At 36.4% G+C, this 18,829-nt stretch overlaps 4 protein-coding genes across 6 annotated transcripts; all 4 read right to left on the bottom strand.

Moving 5' to 3' along the window:
- Positions 1–317: 317 nt before the first annotated feature.
- Positions 318–3,755, bottom strand: LOC110843447 (esterase E4). Of its 2 annotated transcripts, none has more exons than XM_022089411.2 (12): positions 3,155–3,755; positions 2,983–3,060; positions 2,838–2,900; positions 2,612–2,771; positions 2,368–2,511; positions 2,257–2,298; positions 1,912–2,102; positions 1,679–1,832; positions 1,252–1,590; positions 1,117–1,194; positions 888–1,023; positions 318–814 (listed from the first exon to the last, which is right to left on the bottom strand). In XM_022089411.2, exons 1-12 carry the CDS (start codon positions 3,413–3,415, stop codon positions 667–669), a joined length of 1,794 nt encoding a protein of 597 aa, XP_021945103.2. In that variant the 5' UTR covers positions 3,416–3,755; the 3' UTR covers positions 318–666. The 2 variants fall into 2 exon arrangements, with proteins under 2 accessions (XP_021945103.2, XP_035704176.1); XM_035848283.1 differs by having other exon boundaries at positions 3,477–3,691.
- A 210-nt stretch (positions 3,756–3,965) lies between these two features.
- On the bottom strand, positions 3,966–7,816 carry LOC110844156 (venom carboxylesterase-6). Its single transcript, XM_022090292.2, has 13 exons — positions 7,066–7,816; positions 6,961–6,993; positions 6,743–6,883; positions 6,617–6,677; positions 6,465–6,539; positions 6,348–6,393; positions 6,159–6,262; positions 6,036–6,080; positions 5,775–5,965; positions 5,516–5,684; positions 4,976–5,431; positions 4,593–4,707; positions 3,966–4,535 (listed from the first exon to the last, which is right to left on the bottom strand). The coding sequence occupies exons 1-13, from the start codon at positions 7,354–7,356 to the stop codon at positions 4,343–4,345; spliced, it is 1,920 nt and encodes a 639-aa protein (XP_021945984.2). The 5' UTR covers positions 7,357–7,816; the 3' UTR covers positions 3,966–4,342.
- Positions 7,817–8,002: 186 nt separating this feature from the next.
- LOC110844150 (venom carboxylesterase-6) lies at positions 8,003–11,429 on the bottom strand. Of its 2 annotated transcripts, none has more exons than XM_022090285.2 (17): positions 11,028–11,429; positions 10,908–10,956; positions 10,750–10,830; positions 10,611–10,676; positions 10,480–10,535; positions 10,301–10,417; positions 10,144–10,186; positions 10,043–10,070; positions 9,944–9,974; positions 9,849–9,867; positions 9,682–9,745; positions 9,428–9,588; positions 9,193–9,349; positions 9,072–9,089; positions 8,576–8,989; positions 8,378–8,507; positions 8,003–8,286 (listed from the first exon to the last, which is right to left on the bottom strand). In XM_022090285.2, the coding sequence occupies exons 1-17, from the start codon at positions 11,210–11,212 to the stop codon at positions 8,109–8,111; spliced, it is 1,797 nt and encodes a 598-aa protein (XP_021945977.1). In that variant the 5' UTR covers positions 11,213–11,429; the 3' UTR covers positions 8,003–8,108. The 2 variants fall into 2 exon arrangements, with proteins under 2 accessions (XP_021945977.1, XP_021945976.1); XM_022090284.2 differs by having other exon boundaries at positions 10,480–10,538; positions 11,028–11,428.
- Positions 11,430–13,711: 2,282 nt separating this feature from the next.
- LOC110844147 lies at positions 13,712–18,797 on the bottom strand. Its single transcript, XM_022090282.2, has 10 exons — positions 18,291–18,797; positions 16,232–18,225; positions 16,012–16,140; positions 15,879–15,927; positions 15,741–15,788; positions 15,517–15,630; positions 15,147–15,438; positions 14,833–15,051; positions 14,474–14,631; positions 13,712–14,410 (listed from the first exon to the last, which is right to left on the bottom strand). The coding sequence occupies exons 2-10, from the start codon at positions 18,206–18,208 to the stop codon at positions 13,860–13,862; spliced, it is 3,537 nt and encodes a 1,178-aa protein (XP_021945974.1). The 5' UTR covers positions 18,209–18,225; positions 18,291–18,797; the 3' UTR covers positions 13,712–13,859.
- Positions 18,798–18,829: the final 32 nt, after the last annotated feature.

Raw genomic sequence — 18,829 nt, 5'->3', positions numbered from 1 at the left:
TAACTGCATACTATGGCTTCGCCGTAACCATGCACGTATTTTTTTGGGTGCATGGTTACGTTTGGGTCTCGCCTTAGAATAATGGAAATCATTGTACAGAAAAGCACTGAAGAATTTTTATACTATTAACTAGATAAGCAATAATTAGTAATATAGAATAGTTAAATATATGGTATATGACCAGTGTGTCACCAGTGGTAGACCATTGTTGTTGTACTTGTACGATGAATGCAATGAATTGGGAAAGACACAGTAATAAAGATATACATACATACATATGTATGTATGTACATACATACATATGACACTTTTGAACCAACGATTTAAGAAAATTTTATTTCGAAATAATTCATTTGTCGCAACCGTATGGGGCACCACCCCATAGAAACGATGTCAGTTAACCTTATAAAAACTAATTAATTTTGATCGTGCATCCTGACTTTAAGTATCTAGGTAACGTTAGCCTCCCTTAAGGGTAACTAGGCACTAAATGTCAAGCAATCGTGGGCGTCAAGATTATTCGACACTTTATCACTCTATTTTAATACTAAATGTCAAGTAATCGTGGACAGAGTCTTTCACTTAAACATTCGTAATATAGACTAGCGGATAATAATTTATTACGACGGGTCGGCGGTATGTACTTCCGAGCTGGTATAATGAGATTCATACGGCATCCCAAAATTTGATTATGTCGGAAAATGGGTTTTCAATTATTTTTCCGTGAATATTTAGAACCATGTATTTCACTCCGGATGTAGAATTATTTACTGGCTCCCATGGGATGTTTTGGTAAGAGTACATAGATCCATCTCTGGAATTTACAAATAATATAAATTGAATATCGTTGTTAAATCAAATTGTTTAGTCTATGTTTGTCTCATTACTCAAGCTTTGCGAAATCGGTCCATGCTTTCACTAGAAATTTTGACATTTTGTAGTCGTGTGATTTCTTTGTTACTTCAATAGCTCGATGCATATTAAACAGAAGAGGTAGTTCGTCAGAATGGCAGGGAAAAAGATCTGTATTTATAAGAAATATGTTGTGATTAGCCTTTTTGAAAGAATGAGATTGTGTAAAATACTGTATTTATACAAAATTAATCTAAACGTTACCGTCCGGTGATTTTTTGGCTAATTTTTTTAGCAAGTCTTTAGCAAAGTCTTTTGCAATTTCAACTGCAATTTTTACTTCTGAAATAGATTAATATCGCTCACAATCCATTTTAGAACTTAAATAAGTATGCATACCTGGAGCAATAATGTCACCGTCGCGAGGCATCACTGCTTTAAATAAACTAAAAAAACTGAAATCTCCTGGATAAGTGTAGAAATACAGAAAGGTGGGCGCATGCACAGAATGTAACAAGGCTGCTTTTTGTGTAGCATGGAAATAAACGCGGTGGGAATATATACTTGTAATGTTTCGAATATCCTCTGCATAATACTTCCCAGCGAATCTTCCAAAATAATATTGCTTAATTTTTTCTGAAATTTCCAACCTATTCTTATCATAGTCAAGCATTAAAGGCATCCATGCGTTCCAGTTTTTGTTGAGATTTTTGTAAATGTACTCATCAGCCAATATTCCTTTGTCAAGAGGGGTTAAAATTATTTTTAGAATGTATTTATTTTAAGTTACAATTTGCAGATTAAGTACTTTGTTATTTGAGCTTACTGCCTGTATTTAATAATCCTTCTCCGAGATTAACTCCCGTCAACCAAGGAACGGCGTGAAATCTGCCAAGCTTCAACAGCTTCATCGGATCGTCGGGTATAAAGTCTTTGTCAATAGTTGGTACAAATAAGTCAGTATTATCCCTTATTGGAGACTGAAATAGTGACAATTGTTCTAAAATCATCAATTATATTCTTGTGCTAAAATTGGTACAGATTTGGAAAGGAAATTACCATTGTTGCTAAATGAACCTTAACGAGTGACGATGCGTCCAATTTTCGCAAGCAGTCAATCATATCACTAACTGAATGAGTTGGACAGTTTAATTGAGTCGCCAACCTTTTTGCTTGCTCCTTTGGGCGTTTACTCAACGTCCAAATTTGAATAGCTGTCCCACTTTCTGAGATTCCTTTGTGAAATAACCCTGTGGAAAACATTGGACCCACCGCGATATATTATGTTCCATTAAAATTTAGATGTTGTACATGTGCATTTCCAGAAATTAGAAGGCTTCAGAAATTATTGCGTCCCAAATCTTCGAATTTGAATATATAGTAATACATAGGCCATAAACCCACCTTTCGAGTATGGAGATAACATATGGAAATGAACACTCGATCCTGAAATTTATCCCAATAAACCATAAAATAATACGTATTATTGCATTTTTATTACCACTGATGACTGACCTCCCGCACTATTGCCGAATAATGTAACTTGGGTCGGGTCTCCACCAAACGATTTAATGTTTTCTTTAACCCACTTTAAGGCTAGGTTTTGATCTTTTAAACCCATATTGCCTGATACCGTGTTGTCACCAGTGGATAAAAAACCTAGCGACGTGGAATAAGATGACGCAAAAATAAAAACAAGATCTAAGATCCTTAATTGGTCAAATTATGGTTAACTTCAATTCATGTACAGTGTACCCACCCAAGGCGCCCAGCCGGTATTGGGGGACGACTAGCACAACATCGTTGTCCATAAAATATTTTGGTCCGTACATCGTAGCACCACCGGAGATGTATAATCCTCCATGAAAAAATACCATAACTTTTCGTAATGGGAGCAACTTATTTGATTTCTCTGCAAGCTAAATAAAATTAAAAATTGTTTACACGAAATTTCTGATTTAAAAATTGTTTTGTGTGAGTTTTACATTTGGTGTGAAAACATTTAATTTCAAGCAATCTTCCACTCCTTTGATCCTCCCAGTCACCATCTAATAATTTCAAGTTTTAGATGGATATATATTTCTCTTAATCTCCGCATAAAAAAATATATGTATAATGAAACAGCCATACTGCTTCGATTTGGAGGCATTCAGGATGGTGATCTTGAGCATTTCGGATTCCACTCCACGGTTCTGCTGCTTGTGGGGGCTGAAAATAGGATTGCACATGGTCTATTAATTGGTACATTTTATCTATGTATCAACTAAATATTAACATATATATGTTGTATTTTTTCGCACACCTCAAAGCGCAACTCGTTGATGGGAGGTTTCGCAAAACGTAACCCGTAAAAGGACGCGAAAATATTCCCATCTCGAGATTTTTCATATACACCTCGTACACCTCCAGTGGACAAATAAACAACCGGTCCATCAACTGCACCAAATAGACTAGGATTCGTTAAAACACTGTTGTACAAGTACGTTGCTAAACTGAGAATTGCAGCCATGGTGGTCGACTTATTTTCTTTCCAATAACCAAGCACTGTCCACTTGGAATGCATTTCATTTCTAATTACTGGATATGTGTAAAAAATCGGATAAAAATATGCACTTTTGTCTCACCTTACAAAATTCAAAGCTAAATATAACAATGAGTTTAAATTATAACTGTAGTTTGTCCTGAATTTTGAAGACTGCGAAGACAACGCACGTTGTATGCATAGACAGCAACAGCAACAGCAGATGAGTTGCCTGTGAGATTGGCACAAAAAGTGGATAAAGTGCATGCATTTTACGAGAATGCGTACCTATGTATGTACATGAAAAAACACATCGTATCTTTTGCTGCATACGACATACGCTGTAATGCTATTAAATTTTGGTGCAGTTTGTAGGTCATTTCATTTGTGTGACAGACCCTGTTTCATTTGATTTTACGCCAAACTCTACTTTGTATTGATTACTACAATATGGGCACCACAAAAACTTTATAACAAATTATCTCGAGTATATGTAAAGCTACATGATGTTACTCAATTCCCTTTCTACAATGTTATGGCTGGCAGAATTGAGACAGGTTTGATGCATAATGCAGAAACATCAAACTTGACATTACTCAATCAAAAGGAGTTTATTGCAACAAAAGTGATAGTTAATGAGAGGAAAATTGCAATTTTTTGTACGATAAAACAATGCATAGGTGGCAATGCATTAACCGCATCGCCATTTTCGTACTTGGTTTTTGCATTTTTACAAAAAATTTCCTGAATTCATGTGTGTAGATTATACACCGGACTCTCAGCAAACTAAGCGTCTCTTATTTTTTGAATGTCTTAAGAGTTTAATAAATAGTATGCACACCGGACAAAACACTATTTACATTGATTATATAAAACTTGACGTTGTTATTACTACAAATTCACATTTATTAGTGTGTGTCGTGCAAAAATATGTGTCTAGTTTAACTTAATTCTTGTTTGCCAAGATATTTAACATATATTTAATTCGACTTTACCAATTATTAAGCTCAAGTGGATCTCGAATTTGAAGAGAATAAATTGTATATCTTTTGTAAACGGTTCATCAATCATCCCCCCTGTTTGATTTAGTTCCATGTACTTTAGTCTCAAGTCTGATAGGTTTATTGAAGGCCAAGAAACATTGTTAAATGTAAGGTCCGACCTGGAGAAACAAGTCCAATTTAAATTTCAGACTGACCTAAAACTTTTCTAAACTTACTCTTGTGATACGAATTGGACAATTGTTTTAACAAATTCTGTTGAGAATGGGTAATCCGAAGAAATGGATTTAATATCCAGTATTGAATTCATGCTGAAAACTTGCATTACGTCATCTGTACAAATATGGAGAGAAACATGCACATATCGTTGAATAATCATGTAAAACAATCATACTCTCCATCCACATAGGATTGAACTTTTACAGAAATTGAGAATTCTCAGAAATTACGCCACTATCAGTCTGAAATTTCTTCACATAATACTAACAGCGAATTTTGACCCTTGCAGTGGCGTAATTTCTCAGAATTCTCAATTTCTGTGAAAGTTCAATCCTACGTGGATGGAGAGTATGTATGTACATGTAGTGCATATTATAATAACCTGCGTGACAAGCTCCAAATCTTTTGGGGTCCTTACTTGATCGCCACATCAGCTTATTTGCATAATACGTGGCCAACCCCTGAGCTATGTTTATTCCCCAGTGATCCCACCACCGTTTTGGCATCGCAGCTTTTATTAGCGGATACGCACTAGGCACGCTTTCAGAAATGTACGAGTAATAATATAAATATGTGGGGGCGAACTTTGCGTGGAATTTGGCTACTCGACTAGTTCCTTCGAAGAAGAGACCCGCTCCCAACATCTTGGTGAGATTCAACAGGTCTTCCGCAGGGTTGGCCCATATTTTATTCCCATCTTCTTTGGATTTTAGAAAGTAGTAATCCCTCAGCTTGTCTGATACCCCAGTTTTGTTGGGGTCATAATGTAACAAAATGGGGATATGTTCATTCCACTTTGTCTCCAGTTCGTCAAGGATTTCGGAATAGGCTTCCAAACCTATTAAGAAAATATTTTACCACATGTCTTTTTTAATTGTATGGAATAAAATCCTAGTTTTATGGAACGGTTATAAAAACCAACGAGCAGTTTTCAAGGCACCATCTCCACTATTAACTCCAAACATCACTGGAACATGGGCAAAATCGCCCCGTTGCAGCATGAGGTATGGATTTTCTCCAAGAAATGTATCTTGACGTTGTATTGCTTCGATTGATCCAGTAAAAAAGTCGTCCTGCTTATGGACGGGGGACTATTATTTCATTATAATAAATGTCATTATACAGTTAAATGTTCTTAGATGGGCATAATACGTTGAGAAAATTAGAGCTAGTTAATGTACCATAATATCGACGTGGGGTTTCACAATATCACGTGGGTTCATTTTCTTTAAGCAGTTTACAAGGACCGTTGTGTTTTCTACAGGGCAGTTTAATAATTTCCCAAACCTTATAGCCTGATGTTGAGGATTCCTAGTAAACGACCACGGAGATCCCAAATTCCCAGACTGGACAATAGCACGTTGAAATAATCCTGAAAATAATATCATTGAGCATTCCGGAATCGCCAAGAGATTATTCGTGGGAAAAAATATAATACTGACCTCGAGAGAGTGGTGAAATTAAGTGGTAATGCACTGATGCTCCACCTTCGTAAAGAGCAGTCTATGTTTATGTGTGTAAGATAATTTGAAATTCATATCTAGATTTCGTATCTAGTTTTTCACCTGCGGATTCTCCCATTAGTGTAATCTTGGTGTTGTCACCACCAAACTCTTTGATGTTATTTTTTATGAATCTCAATGCCATATTTTGATCCTTGAGACCCATACTGGGAAACGCGATATAAGATTAGCTGTGCACTCATTTTAAATATCTATTTCTATCAAAATTGTTCCAAATATAAAATTTCTCACTTTCCTCTAATAAGCTCATCTCCAGTATTAAGAAATCCTAAGGAAGCTGCAGCGTAAAAAATGTGTGCATATTTTTATAAAAGTAGGATATGTAAATACATATTGGAATAAATTTACCCAAACGGTAATTGAAGGTTACGACCACCACATCATTATCCATGATATACTTTGGATTAAAAATGCCTGCTTCGCCTAAAAATTTAAGTACGTGTGATATCCAGCAATCTCACTAAATATTAATTAATTATTTATTTAGCATGCTGTGAAACCTCCAGTAAATCCTCCTCCATGGATGTACGCAAGCACAGGCATTAAAGTTTTTGGTTTAACCTAAATATATGATGGCTCTAATTTATTATTTTCTTACTGCAATTATGCATGTGTCTATTGCTTACATTAGGTGTAAATACGTGACATTTTAAGCAGTCCTCGTTTCCTAGAACCTCCCCCATCATCATGGCATCGAATTGCAGACAGGGTTGCCCATTATTATTTGCCGTTAACAGTCCTTTCCAAGGAACTGGTGGAACTGGTGGCTGTGTACATAAGTATCATATTATTATTTTATAATCAAAATTCAGTGTCCCGTTTTCATTAATCGTAATGTACGTACCTCAAATCTTAAGTCATTTACAGGTGGCTTTGCCTAGTAATGTTGAGTTTAAAGATTTGTGTGCAAGATTTAAAAAAAGTTATGTATTTAGATTTGCATACATACATATGGGATTCCACGAAACTCGAGGAATGCACGTCCATTTCTCGACACTGAAATTACTCCCCGAATTTGTCCTAAAGTGGTGTTCACTATCGGGGAATAAGAGTGGTAAATTCTTAGCGTCGATATGAGGTAATACCATGTGCTCGGGTTTGTTGTTCCATTCATGACGGACAATTCATGAAAATGGTCATTGGCGAGCTTCTTGGCAAGAGGAACAAACACTGCAACGACTACTACAGTAACGCACACCCAAAAACTAATCTTTCGATAATTATTACAGGAACTCGGCATGATCAGTTCCGATGAGATCTATTAGTAAGGAAAATTTATCTTTATATTTATATATGGTAGCCGAGTTTAACCTGTCACGTCTTGCTAATTACATATGTACATGATATACACACGCATGCACTTTTAATACTGTTAACAGTACGTAGTAAACAACATTACACATATTTCTAAGAACACTGTATAAACTAATAGAAGTATGTATTTAGTAATCTGCTTCTAAGTAGTTGGTGGAGAATAATGCTATAATATTCCCATCAATATTAATGTATGCATGTATTTAATTCGCCCTGAAATTCTTTTGCAGAGGTGAATCAAGTTGATATTTATAAAGTTGCGTTACACTAATACTGCACAACAACTTGTCCTGCTTAATTGTGAGTTTTTCCTTAATCATTTTACAAAATAAATTTACAGTCTGTGTTGTCCTGCTTTGTGTTACACATAAACTGATCAACTGTTTTTTCATCAGATGGTGCGATCCCATGGACAGCAGTAATTTTTGCAGTCCAATCATTAGTTTCATAAGCAGTAATCATCATATATCTGCATATGTGGGATTTCTGCTGATGTCATGACTTGTTTCTGCATCATTTTAATACACAGCGACCATATGAAACACAAAACTGAATAAAGGCATCGCATGCAATATTTGGCATTTATATGGATCTTTATTTACTTAAAACAATGATTATTGGTATAATAATATCACAGAACTTCAGAGGTATTTTAAGCGAGCTACGACCATCACTTGATTACCAGTCAATTTTATCTTTCCAATTTCTAATGTTGAGGGAATCCCAAAATGCAAGTTGTTGGAAAAATGGCTCTGGTATGACGCCACCATCCTTGTCAAGTTTCATTAAAATTAGAGGATCTGTTTGAGCCTTTTCCACCACCGGCCATCTTGTATCTTTGAATTTTAAAGGCTCGCTACAGAATAAATTTATTTAGTATTTAGTATTTATAGTGTCGAGATTCTTACAAATTTTGGCTCTTTTAAATAATTGTGTTGTCAACATACACATTGCTTGCAAAATCAACAAATGTCTTGACCAAGTTCTTAGAAAATTGATAATCTCCGCTTTTTTGCCCAATTTCTAATTTCCAGTCCATTTTAAAGAGCTGTACTAAGTCGTCAGCATGACATGCACCTGAAATTACAGCGAGAATATGCTAACATCAAATCTAACAAGTTACATGCACAAACGTCTGTCATTACCATATTCATGAGGACCAGGATAGTTGAAAAGTTTTCTGAAAAAGTCTTTGAGAATTGATACTCCTATTTTAACTTCTGCCAACAACCAATCATCGGATTTTACTGATTTTAATATACTGTAAACACCCGGAAGACTGGATTCGTATTCATAAAAGTACAAATGCACAGGTGCGTGTTGACTGTGAGATGCGGCAGCTTTGTGGAGAGAATGAAAAAACAAGCCATCAGACATCATTTTGGTAAAATTCTTGAGAAATGCTCCTGAATCGTGAGCAAAAGGTTGATCTGAAAAGTAATGCTGGCGTATCTTATTGGAAACGTCTTTCCGTTCCGGAGCATAGATGAACAGCAGAGGAGCGTAATCAGTCCATTTCTTGTCAATGGTTTCCAAATCCACACCATTTGCTTCAATGCCTGAAATATGCATAATACTTGGTCATTCATTATTGTTCTATCCAGGCTGTGGATTTTCTATACGAAATGTATCTCATCTCACGAGATGTCCTCAATCCACCTGCACAAAGAAGAACAGTGTAAATTTAGTGTCTTTAGTGTCATAGTGTGATCATGATATTATCCAAAACTGAGAGTAAATGATTTTTATTTGAAGGCATCACCTTCTCCATTGGTCACTCCAATTATAATTGGAACCTTGTTAAATTTTCCTTGTTCTAATAAAATTCTTGGGTTCTCAGTAAAAATAGGCTCATGAGCTGTCTCAGGTTCAATGGAAGGTGAGAAAACGTCATCTTGATGCGTGAATGGAGATTTATCCTGGAAGTTGACAAATACAAATTTCCGAATTAATTTTCGTGGGATTATTATTCAGAATATTACACGCAATAAAAGTACCATTAAATCCACCATCGGCTGAGTTAACTCTCTTGGACTCAGTTGTTGCAGACATGCAACCATTTCTTCCATGTCACTATTTGGACAACCGACTTTCTTCCCGTACTCTTTTGCTTGACGAATCGGATTGTTATTTAGCGACCAAGGGGCTGCAATTGATCCTGATAACGGGTTCACGGGGAAATGGGAAAATTTGGTAAAAAAGTTAACAATGTTCACTAGGGAAAAGTTTGGACAATTTTTTGTTATGAAACCTGATTGAATTATAGCTCTGCTGAATAAATCCTTGCTCGACCGAGAAATTATGTGACTGTGAACCTGTAATAGTTTAAATCATACAAATGCATTATTGATTTGATAAACTTCGTAAATCCTTTTGCCATGCTGTTCGTTAAGTATATTTACGTATACGCGTACTTACACTTGCAGCACCAGCCGACCTATATGGATTGTTTTATTAATTATAAATAAATACATACAATTTATACGAATCGTATACTTAATAGGTTAACTCACTCTCCAAAAAGTGAGACCATATTTGGGTTTCCTAATAAATATATTGAATTGAATGTCTAACATTATAACAATATTTATCTTAAATTATTTTTTTAATACCTCCAAATTCAGCTATGTTGTCTTGAACCTTAAAATACACATTATTTTATTGCAATACATGTATGAACATACATAGGTATGTAAATATGTATGTATATTACCCAGCGGAGGGCTAATCGCTGATCTTTCAAGCCCATGTTGCCACTATTGAACGATTAAATACTAATTAGAAATAGTATTACTCTGACTTCCTTTTATGTCGTGTGACAACTTTCGTTGTGATATCAACAAAGTAAGCATTTAATTACACACATATACCTCACAATACTTTCTCCTGTGTTAAGGAATCCCAGTGGCCCAAGTCTGTAATTCATAGAAACCACTACGACGTTGTGGTCCATGAAATATTTTGGACTGTATAATGCGCTTCCTCCGCTAAAATCCATACGGAATATCTTATTCATAAATGAACTTAATTGTGACTAACTGATCAGTACCTCACAAAGCCTCCGCCATGAATCCACACTAAAACAGGGAGCAGTTTTTCTGTCTTCTGCTATTTAAATATGTACAAGGTAAAAAACGTCACTAATTCTATATTATACCATTAAATTATGTGTTTGCTTACATTTATTATTGGCGTGTACACATTTAAATAAAGGCAGTCTTCATCTCCAGAAAATTTTCCTCGTACCTGTTATGCGTATAAATAAATGTATGCAAAATATTTGGAACTATAGACATGCTCTTGTATTATTATTACCCACCATTGAATCAAATTGGTAGCAATCTTTACCGAATTGGTTGGCTTTGAGAACATCATTCCAGGATTTTTTGGGGACCGGAGGCTACAATAAATTTTAAGCATCTGACTAAAAAAATGCTAGTTTAAATCCAATTTCAAAACCGTCTGGACATTTCTAACCTTAAAACGTAGCTGCTCTGCTGCTGTTGGTGGTTCTGCGAATGGGATTCTATGTCCAGCAAAAATTATTTTTTTTACTATTCCAACATGCTACTAGAATTTGTGTCCATATTCTTTTACCCAGTGTAGGCAGCGTAGTTTCGACCATCCCTGGAAACTGCAACAAATCCTTGAACCGGACCGTTTTTAGTGTGCACAATTGATGAAGGGAGTGGACTAAAATACCCTGATGCAGTTAGTGCAAATGACATTATGACACCGGCGATCAACGCCACTAATGAAACTTTCTGCATTCCTGTCAACATTTCGTTAAATTTTTGACAAAAAATGACCTAACGCAGTTTGAAAAGTCTAAAAATTATTGCACTAATTTTTCATTTTATGTGAGTTGTCAATTAACTGACGTGAGTATGACTGGATAAAATAGGTGCCCAATATTGACTGCACTTCAAAGTTGAAAGAATTATGGATTCCAATGAACGAATGTCAAGCTTGAACTCTATAATACAATTTTTGTGTATGGGTTGCAAGTTCAGAGCACACAAACTTATGTCCCTGACTTTATTGATTAGTTTTATCTGAAATTGTATGATTGCGTAAATATTTGGATCATGCAACATACCACATACTTCCTGATTCCATTCAGTGTCCACGTAAATATTTATGTACTTATGTACAACGCTACGCATACGCTTTAATAATATGTCAATTATCAGCACTCGTCAATTAAATTGCGGATAAATGCGATGTGATGTATATGTACGACAATTAAGAGAAATACTCCCACGCAATACAATGAAATATAGCACGATATTCCCATGACCAGAAGGTCATAAATAAAAAAAAAATGAAAAACTTCATGTTTAGCATTTCGATCTATTTATTATATATATTCTGTTTTTAGAAAAATATGAAATCCTCCTAATGTCATTCCAAATTAATACGACTTAATTACGTCAGTTGTATTTTTAACAAAAATGGGCTTATAATAACACAACGCTCTGCCTAAGAAATAACACAAGAGCATGCAAGCTAGCGTCTGGCTCTGACTAATACAGCTACCCATATCATACTACACGGGTAAGGTAATTTGTGGTCATCCCAAGAACGATTTTAATACATTTATAAAGACCTATAAAAAGAATGTATCAGAATGACAATAAAACAAGTCACGAATCGCCTAAACGCATTTAAATTAATTCAATAGTGGTTATAATGTATTAGTACATAGTCGAGCCAACAGAAATTTCTCCACTAAAATAATCAATTAATGTTAGTTATTTTGAAACGAACAGAGGGCGAGTGATATTGAGTGACTTGTCCTTCCATTTTCTTCTTCTCAATTACGGTTTATATCACTGTAAAGTAAAAAATATATGTATATAATATATGAATAAGTATATATTCATAAATAAAATATTTCAAATCTTATTTTTAAATAAAGAACTTACCCAACCTTCGTTGTTATTCCAATAGTTATAATTCTGAGGGTATTGAGGATATTGTGGTGGATATGTGTCATAAGGTTGTTGAGGTGGCTGTCGATAGTCATATCCATGAGAATTGTCCCAATTGTCAGAATTGGGATATGGTGGGTTGGGAGAGTAGTTTGAATAATTATGTTGGGTAGGTGAAAAAAGTGATGGGATGGGGGATGGTCCTGGGAACGCTGGCGGAGCAACTCTACCACCGTGGTGTCGTCGTGGTTCATCTTTTTCCCGTTCCATTTTATGCAGTTGCTTTTTTTGCTTCTTGGTTAACTTATCGCTGAAAACATTTTGTAATGTTGGAGCTGTTTTTGTGACCCTGTTTGTAGTGGAAGGAGATACCGCACGACTCAGGACACTTTTGGTGATTCCTAAATCTATTTTGTCCAGTCCAGGTGAATATGGAGCATCATTACGATTGCTATTATTGCTTGAAGACGAAGGAAGAGGTGGTGGAGTTGCAATTGGGGGTGGGCTGACTTTAGTTGAATCATTTTCCCAGTCTTCTTCTCGGCTCATCCACTCTGATGAGCAGGATGGAGGTGGTGGAGCTGGTTTATGATATGATGAATGTTTTGAAGGCTTGTCCCAATTAACTTTTCCGGAATTTATCCCTTCTTCTGTTGCACTAGAGCGATAATTTCGTCCCTCAGGTTTGGAATGACGACGTTCAATAACAGGGCGACAAGTTTCACGGGACGTGGGGTCGTGTGATCTTTCCTCTTTAGACCCTCTCCTAACTACAGAATCGTTTAATCTGCGAGATGATAGCAAACGAGCAAATAAATATCATATTGTCTTATTGTATTATAAATGTATACATACGACTACTTACCTTTTCTCGTATTCTGGAGAATTATGTTTAGAGTCTTTACGATTTTTGACTAGTAGTTGATACCCGATTGAATTCTTGTCAAGTTCAGCAGCTGCAAGTGCAGAAAGCCCAGGGTTTGAAGGATTTTCAACATCAGTTTGATCAATTGACGAAGCACTTGAATCTAAAAGATACACCAGAGAAACAATGTTACATCACATTACCTGAAGGAAAAGGATATTTAAGCCAAAATAATGCATTTGAGTTTACCAATCTCTCCGTCTTCAGGGGATGCGGGTCTGGTTCGTTTAGGATCACGATCACGACGACGACGTTTGGAAGACTCCTTTTTGGGCGAATTCTGTATCTTTTCCTCAACTGGCTCCATTTCCACGCTTGTATTAATAGGACTCACGCCCTCAAATGGATCATCCAAATCCATTATCTTCGCATTCGAGCTGATTGTGCTACAAGATGGCATGTTAGCTTTGTCATTCGAGTCGGAAACGCCTCGCAAATTACATATAGATCCTGGCAAATCATGTGACATTATTGTTTCCGTAAATTGAATGGCTTCCTGTAGCTCGGCCAGAGCTGTTTCCAAATGGCCAGATTGCTGACGTGTTTCATCCTTTCGTACCGTTTCGTCTTTTAGCACTGGAGGTGGTGGAGGGGGAGGACGAGTTGACAGAGGGGGAGGGGAGGGATAGGTGGCTGAATTGGCTTTGCAGACCATCTTGAATTATAATTTTCACCACCATTCATTGCAATTAAAAGAGGTGCAGGATTGGCATCGAATTTTTCAACCTTTGGTTGTGGTTCTTCTGACTCCCAGTCCGAGTCTGGATTCGATACTCTTGGCTTTTTCACTTTATCGTCATCAGAAGGCCGTCGATTATTATGATTATTATGTTTTGGGGGAGTCCGTCTAAATTCTCTTTTTCGATCATTCCTACGATCATTATTACGGCCGTAACGGTCAGGGGGAGAGCGAGATCTTGTTCGTCCATAGTTATTGTGACCACCTCGTTCATCTCTGCCTCGATTACCTTTGAAATCACTCGTATTTTTAGTAGGATATGTCACCATTGGTGCAGTCTTGCGATTGTCCCTTGTTGACAGATGTGGAGGAGGAGGTGGCGGTGGTTGACCCGTGGCACAAACTTTATTATTTTGAGTGGGTAACTGTTGTAAATTACGACCTGGAAAAGATTGGCAGAGTATTAGTGACATTCTGAGTTTAAGGAAGTGTGGTGATTGATTACCCCTAATATCAGAACTGGAGATTGATTTGGAATTGTTCCCCTTCTTGTTGTCTCCCTTATTGCAAACAATTTCAACCGAATCTGGAGATAAATTGTTTTGCTGGCATCGGCTGATCAGAGTAGTTGTATCCAGGCCAAGTTCTTGCTTCATTAACTGCCTATGATAAACAATAACAACGATAAACTTGATTGTATAAAACTCATACATTTGCTAAATAGCAAATGTGAAATAGCAACTTCCTCAAAGAAGCTCATCCACTTGGCCATCAAGTGGATGAGTTTAAATCAGCAATTGGGAATGTACCACTGTATTATTATGCATTTCGATACATTGTCAAATTAATAAAGTAAGGACATACATTTTCATTTCAAATTCCGCTTTCATAATTTCCTGGACACGTTTTAACCAGAAAGGAACCCATTCTCCAGCATAATCATGATCGTCAGGATTCTTCCCTTCAGCTTCAACTTCTGTACACCTTCGTTCCCAAAATTTTATCCACTCGTCTTCTTTCAAAGGGTGAGAATCCGGAGAATTTATATACTTATCACGGGTTTCGTTATATTGTCCCGTAATTCTAATTTTATAAAATATTCATTAAAATAATTAAAATTATACATAATAGTGAGCGAGGAACAAATACTTTAAGTCTTAGGCAAATGCAATACATACCGAGTCTCATTTTCTTGCATTTGTAACCATTTCTTTTCCATTTCAGCTGTCCAAAGGCCATTCGTCCTAAGACAAATTTTAGCCCGTAGTTGTTGATTGTCTGGCTCCAAATCAAAGACAGCCAAACTAGGTAAGCTCAAGTCGTCATCAATGTCTTGGAGTCGAATTACTTCAGGGGCAAGAGAGTGGTTGCTGTCGATGACGGCCCCAGGACTATTTGATCCGTCAATGTCGTCTATTCCGGCACTAATTTCTGGGTTAACAAGCTTAGACTCTTGGTCCTTTGTAACGTCTGTGGAGAATAAAAACATCATATTTACAAAAGTGTTTATTGTTATTATTGAACTGAAAGTAGTGGAGTTTCAATTACCTGGAGTTGGGATTGTAAGGCTATCGTCAGTAGAGTACTTTATCAACTTTGCGACAAATATTTTTTTGGGCTGAACCTTTACTACACTTTCCTCGTATTTTGCAAAATTTAGAGCTGTCATATAAATTAAAAACAATTTCAATGCATGGCTTAACAAATCAAGTTCAAAGGTATGTTTTCAGGTCGAATATGAATACGCATAATATTCGTTACATTGGACGTACAATAGTTACGGAATTCATTTTTGTGGGCCTCTCCACGAATGTGTGCTCCTAAATTATATAAATATGAATACAACGTCATGATTTTGGAATATTGTTTCATAAAAACGAGATTGATATAAATTGATAACAAGATTGTACCTAGTGCGCGCCTTCCTTTCAAACTTTCTTTGCAGATATAGCACTTTGCCTGGAAGTTTAGTAATTGATTGCTTATTACAATGTGCATTCTATTCATTAAGCCAATTAAGGTAGAAATAAATATATTAATAACCTCAAAGTTGTCCTTTTCGTAGTTACAACCAGGTTTAATAGCAATGAACTTTTTATAGAAAGACTTTTCGACACCCGTTTCGACATCCTTAGTTACTTGCAGAATTCTTGATTCCAATGTCGCAGAACCCTACAAATAGAACAGCAAAATTGATATTATTATCTTTGGCTTTTTATTTTACTGGCTAACAGTCAAGTATTCAATCAAAAAGGAAACTTGCCGCATATTCATCTAATTTGTCAGCGTCAAAAAAGGTAGGCGCCTGTGGAATCTCTGTTTCAGTTCCTTCAGGATCACTGACACATCCGATAGAACAGTCATCGTCATCTTGGTGGTCCTCAGGATTGAACCAATCTTCATAGATTTTATTGTCATAATATTCCGGGTGATATATCACTTCGTCGGGAGGGTCTTCTTCTTCTTTAAGTAACCACCAACCGATTTTTCTAATGGTGTACTCGGCCAATTCTGATTGGAGGTTTGTCATCGCAGGACATTGGACGGTCGTATTCGAACGCAATAATTTGTCTACTTCATGTGCAACTAGTCCTTGAGTCACTGTTTTTTGCTGTCTCGTGCTGTATGAATAAGGAGTCTCAGAAAACTTTGGGATTTTCAGCTCCACCTTTGGTTTTTGCTCAACCATGAGTCTTGCCGACTCAATTTGATTAAGCAAATTTTGAACTGAAGTTGCTGGTGCATTCCGTTTTGGTATTTTTGGAAGAATGACTTCAGGTTTAGGTCTATCCTTTTGGTTATTAGCACTACCCTTATTCTTTGATGCATCAGGACCAGAGTTTCTTGATTTGCCGAAATACTCATCATTTTCCCAGGGAAGTTTTCTTGTCGTTCGGTTTTTCTGTTCATTTTTTTCTCTAAGTTGTTCCAAACTTTTTTGACGTTGGTCTTTCTTCCATGCCGCACTGCCAACCTTTGTATTGTGAGACTTTTCAGTAACCTTGTTGTTGTATCCTTGTCGTGCCCTGTTATTTGGAACAACAGGATCACTACTGTCTCCACTGTCAGCTTCGTATTTAGCTCGTTTTTTATATTTATTGTCCCTCTTGCGGTTTTTAGAGTAGAGCCTCTTGAGGACATGCTTAAACGATTTGCGTTTGATTTTTTCTTGACTCTCGATTTCCTCTTCTTTCCGGGTTGTTATCGTCAAGTGACGTTTCAGTGGAACAACATTGTGTAAGTTGGCAAGATCCACACAAAGGACTGACAAATCACGGAGTTTAAATTTCTTTTCATACTTACTAAATTCAGCATCTTCGTAAGGTTTCCAATTTTTTCCTGATCCGACCTTTGCAGCTGATCTATTATAGAAGCTACAAGGTTTTGGCTGACGAAAATTCGACGACGACGACGAAGCCGCTTCCTGTTGATGATAAGTCTTTTTCTTTTGATGCTCGTCGATTTTTTTCTTCCTCTTGAACAATTCTTTGTCCCCCTCATCATTAGAATGATTATTACTTCCAAATAATTTTCCTTTTTGGGGAACAACTGGTCCACTTTGTCCGAGGTAATAAGGGTGAACTTTTTGACTGCTTTTTTCAGCATCCCCTACGTCCTTAGGCTTCTTTTTCTCCTCTTGCTTAATTTTAATATCGCTTATTTCAGGTTTAATATCTTTTTTCTTGTGCTGATGATGACGATGGTGATGGGCATGCTTAGTGGATGTTGATGCACGAGGAGCACTTGTGTCACTATCACTGCTAGAAGAGTTGGAAGAACTAACAGTGCGTTGTTTTTTCTTGTGGTGTTTTTTCTTTTTACTCCTTCTATGATACTCTTTTTCTTCTTCTTCATCTTTAGATGAATCTGCATGGTTAGAGGAATAATTTTTTGATTTCAACTTTATATCATTTTCTTTCAGATTTTCTATACAATCAGTCTTGATTTTATCTTCTTGTTTTGAATCATCTTTCTCTTGCTTCACAACTACAACCTCGGAACTACTCGAACCGCCATCACGTACTTGCTTCTCTTCTTGAATTCGACGCTCCATTGAATTAAAGGCTTCATATAGGTCGGGACAAACTTGTAGAAACATTTCAGATCGCATGAAGACCTTTAACTCTTGTTCTTTCATGTTAGAATCTTCCCCCAAGAGTTCCCGTACTTGTTTGTACATGCTCTCTAATTTGTACCGCTGTCCATCTTTGCCAACGCACATGGTGTCCTTGTCCTCCATTGTTTTTTAGTAAATTCCTTCAACAAATAAATTTGTAAGTAATATTACACAAATATTCATCATTGTACATTTATAGACTTACCACAATCTAATGAAAGTTGAACAATTTCTTTAGTTATGTTGTTTTAATTGTTTTTTTTCATTTACTCGAAGTGGATCGAACCGTACGATTATTTCTGATAACAGAATGAAAATCCTTGCGCAGCGAGGAGCTCATTTTGGATTGTCAGGCTAGAATAGATTTAATTGATAAGGTGTAAAGATAGTTAATTACAGGAAATAATTCGCAATGTTATCACATCACATTATATGAAAATAACTCTAATCTTCCAAATATAAACAAATTCACTTGGTTGGTGACACCGCACCGTAGTATCAATGAGTCCGTTTTTATTGTGATAGATAATCACTGATAGTGCCAAAATTCGCAACTAGCTGAGAACAGTTCATTGCACAGCACTGGACACGGGAATAAATAAGTGTAAATAAATACAGTCTAAGATGCAATCGGATTTGATCGTGTTCTAACTTGTTTTGTGCGAATTCCTCCTTTCTTCTTGCTTGGTCGCCTTGTGCTGAAAGTCGAAATGCTCTGCTCGAGATAGGAAACATCCCACGAAA

Source organism: Folsomia candida, unplaced genomic scaffold (genome assembly GCF_002217175.1).
Source record: "Folsomia candida strain VU population unplaced genomic scaffold, ASM221717v1 Fcan01_Sc002, whole genome shotgun sequence".
Taxonomy (NCBI): domain Eukaryota; kingdom Metazoa; phylum Arthropoda; class Collembola; order Entomobryomorpha; family Isotomidae; genus Folsomia; species Folsomia candida.
Note: the sequence above shows the minus strand (reverse complement) of the source record. Positions and strands in the feature narration are given on the sequence as shown.

Excerpts from the sequence above, each read along its gene's own strand:
- LOC110844150 (XM_022090284.2), bottom strand. The coding sequence starts at position 11,212 with ATGTTGACAGGAATGCAGAAAGTTTCATTAGTGGCGTTGATCGCCGGT. Across the intron at positions 10,677-10,749 it reads GCTACCAATTTGATTCAATG|GTACGAGGAAAATTTTCTGG; the intron begins GTGGGTAATAAT and ends TACGCATAACAG. Across the intron at positions 10,071-10,143 it reads AGCGATTAGCCCTCCGCTGG|GTTCAAGACAACATAGCTGA; the intron begins GTAATATACATA and ends GTGTATTTTAAG.
- LOC110844156 (XM_022090292.2), bottom strand. The coding sequence starts at position 7,356 with ATGCCGAGTTCCTGTAATAATTATCGAAAGATTAGTTTTTGGGTGTGC. Across the intron at positions 6,540-6,616 it reads TGGAGGAGGATTTACTGGAG|GCGAAGCAGGCATTTTTAAT; the intron begins GTTTCACAGCAT and ends TTAAATTTTTAG. Across the intron at positions 6,394-6,464 it reads AACCTTCAATTACCGTTTGG|CTTCCTTAGGATTTCTTAAT; the intron begins GTAAATTTATTC and ends TTTACGCTGCAG.
- LOC110843447 (XM_022089411.2), bottom strand. The coding sequence starts at position 3,415 with ATGCATTCCAAGTGGACAGTGCTTGGTTATTGGAAAGAAAATAAGTCG. Across the intron at positions 2,901-2,982 it reads AATGCCTCCAAATCGAAGCA|ATGGTGACTGGGAGGATCAA; the intron begins GTATGGCTGTTT and ends TGAAATTATTAG. Across the intron at positions 2,512-2,611 it reads ATACCGGCTGGGCGCCTTGG|GTTTTTTATCCACTGGTGAC; the intron begins GTGGGTACACTG and ends CCACGTCGCTAG.
- LOC110844147 (XM_022090282.2), bottom strand. The coding sequence starts at position 18,208 with ATGGAGGACAAGGACACCATGTGCGTTGGCAAAGATGGACAGCGGTAC. Across the intron at positions 16,141-16,231 it reads ACAAATTAGATGAATATGCG|GGTTCTGCGACATTGGAATC; the intron begins GCAAGTTTCCTT and ends TTCTATTTGTAG. Across the intron at positions 15,789-15,878 it reads GAAAGGAAGGCGCGCACTAG|GAGCACACATTCGTGGAGAG; the intron begins GTACAATCTTGT and ends TATATAATTTAG.